The sequence below is a fragment of the Gavialis gangeticus genome, unplaced genomic scaffold, assembly GCF_001723915.1.
Source record: "Gavialis gangeticus isolate Ggan-Ray unplaced genomic scaffold, GavGan_comp1, whole genome shotgun sequence".
Lineage (NCBI taxonomy): Eukaryota > Metazoa > Chordata > Crocodylia > Gavialidae > Gavialis > Gavialis gangeticus.
Window position 1 is genome coordinate 5469374 of NW_017728991.1, and position 2146 is coordinate 5471519.

At 56.6% G+C, this 2146-nt stretch overlaps 1 protein-coding gene across 2 annotated transcripts in view; it reads right to left on the reverse strand.

Annotated features, from left to right (window-relative positions):
* The window catches only part of AXIN2 (axin 2), a 44198-nt gene extending 42052 nt beyond the window's left edge, over window positions 1-2146 (reverse strand). For both annotated transcript variants that reach the window (XM_019516502.1, XM_019516493.1), the window contains exons 1-2: window positions 2075-2146; window positions 758-1699 (exon numbers count right to left, since the gene is read on the reverse strand). In XM_019516502.1, coding sequence (XP_019372047.1) covers window positions 758-1581 — 824 coding nt within the window. In that variant the 5' untranslated portion in view covers window positions 1582-1699; window positions 2075-2146. The remainder of the gene's footprint in view (window positions 1-757; window positions 1700-2074) is intronic.

The following is a 2146-nucleotide window of genomic DNA, read 5'->3' on the forward strand; positions in this document are numbered from 1 at the left end:
CATGAGAAACTACAAGTCTCCCCCCCACCCTGCCTTTTCATCAAGGTAGACAACAAAAGGAAGGGCTTAGTATCACAGAAATGCCACCATGCAGTCGCTGTCCCCACTCACCCAGAGCAGACAGTGCACGCTCCGGATCTGGCAGAAGACACAGAACCAGATCTCAATACATTTAAATTTCAAGCACGTGACCACCAGAAAGATGCCAGATCTACTCTTACTCTGCACCTGAAACGCCTGCATCACCCTCAAGTACTAGATGCGACTGTGCTAGGCTCCAAGCGCACATGGGCACAGAGCCGCCCTGGCTGGGCACCATAGCCCTGCTGAATGCGATGACAGACTCTCTCACGCAAACATTAAAGTAAAACGTGGGCAAGTGGCAGAGTTTACTGCAGTAGGTGCAGGACCCCACAGCCACTCCTCATGCAACCCAGACACTTAACCACTGCCCGCTGGCGATGCGATGCCCTCTTCCACTGCGCTGAACAGGTTTACAAGTTGAATCAATAATTAATGCACGACGGAAAGACACAGCAGCCGCGAAGTTTTCTGACATACAAAAAAGTACCCGACCGACGAAGGTGCCGAGAAGCATCTATGTCACGGCTAGATTTAACTAACAGGATTGCTAGACCATTTTTAAGCAAGTCTCTACCAGACGCTGCCAGCGCTCAAGACTGGCGAGGACCATGCCCACTTGACAAGCTTCTTAAAGAGCATTACAACAAGGTGGGAGTCCCAGGACTTTCCTTACCTGTATCCATTCTCGACAGTTTCCGTAGCTCTGACATTGGCTGTAACCCTCAAAGTCTTGCTAGACAACCCAACGACAGATGGCAAGATTTTGCTTTTAAAGTCCGCGCAGCTCCACTCCTCTTCTTCGTTCAAGGTCGGGAGGTAGCCACAGACCACTTTTAAGCTCCCCAGTCCGTTGCCGTGAACGTAAGCAGGATTCTCTCCCCCACTCCTTACGTACTCGAGGTATATATCAGAAGTTAAAAACATCTGGTAAGCATTTTCCTCCATCACAGTCTGAATCTCAGTCTGTGCCTGATCAAACATCACCGAATCTATCTGCTGCTTCTTGATGCTATCCCGTATGTAGGTTTTCGTGGCCGGCTTGAGCTGCTTGGAGACGATGCTGTTGTTCTCGATGTACCGTTTGTATATAGCTTTGGCTACCCGCGAAGTTTTGGTATCCTTAAGGTCCATCTGCCTGAAGCCATTGCAGGCGAACCAGAAGTCTAAGGTATCCACGCATTTTTCCCGTTCCAGGAAGGTCCGAAAGAGATAGGCACCATCTTGATCCCCCAACAAAGAGTGCAGGGACTTGGTCCATCTGGCCAGAGGGGAGTCCGGAGACGCGCTGCCTTCCGGCTCTCCCAAGCCATCCTCGTTCCTCCTGGGGGCCGAGGACACCGGCACGGCCTCGAAGCTTTGGCTTTTCATGGCGAAGGCGCAGGCAGGCTGCGGGCATGGTGCCTCCCCTTCCTCCCCTGGCACAGGGGGGCGCGGGGCATCCTCCCTGAAGCTGGTGCTGGGGTCCGGGAGGTGAGTCAGCAGCACGGCGCTGCTCATGGCTCCTGCGTCCGCCTTCAGCTCCTGCACGGTCTGCCTGGCTGCCAGGGTGGGAGCCTGCGCCTGGCTGGCTGTAGCGCCGCTCTCGAGTCAGCAGGGGATCCTCGGAGCCTCCTCTCTGGCCGGGAAAGGGAGGGGGGGAAGGAAAGGAAAGAAAAGAGTATTGATCTAATCAAAACCAGATCCGCCCAACATCAAAGACCAAAAGTAAACAGGCTTTTCAGCTGCTCGCGCTCAGGAGGCAGCAGCGATCTGCAGGATCACAGCGGCTCCACTTTCCACGTCGGGGGGGAGAGCTGACCCCCCACCCGGGACAGCATCGGCTCGCGGGGAAAGAGCCATGTGGGTCCCATCGCCGCCCCGCACGTGCGCTGGCCCCCGGGGGAGCAAAACTGCTGCAGCAATGGGGACGAGCGGGGGGGGGGGGGAGAAAAAGTCCCGAGCTACTTGGTGCCGCAGGGCAGGGCAGGGCAGGGCAGGGCAGGGCACTCACCGCGCTGCAGCCGGAGCGGATCCCGAGCCCCCTGCGCCCGGCCCTCGCGCAGCATCGGCGGGCAGGGCAGGG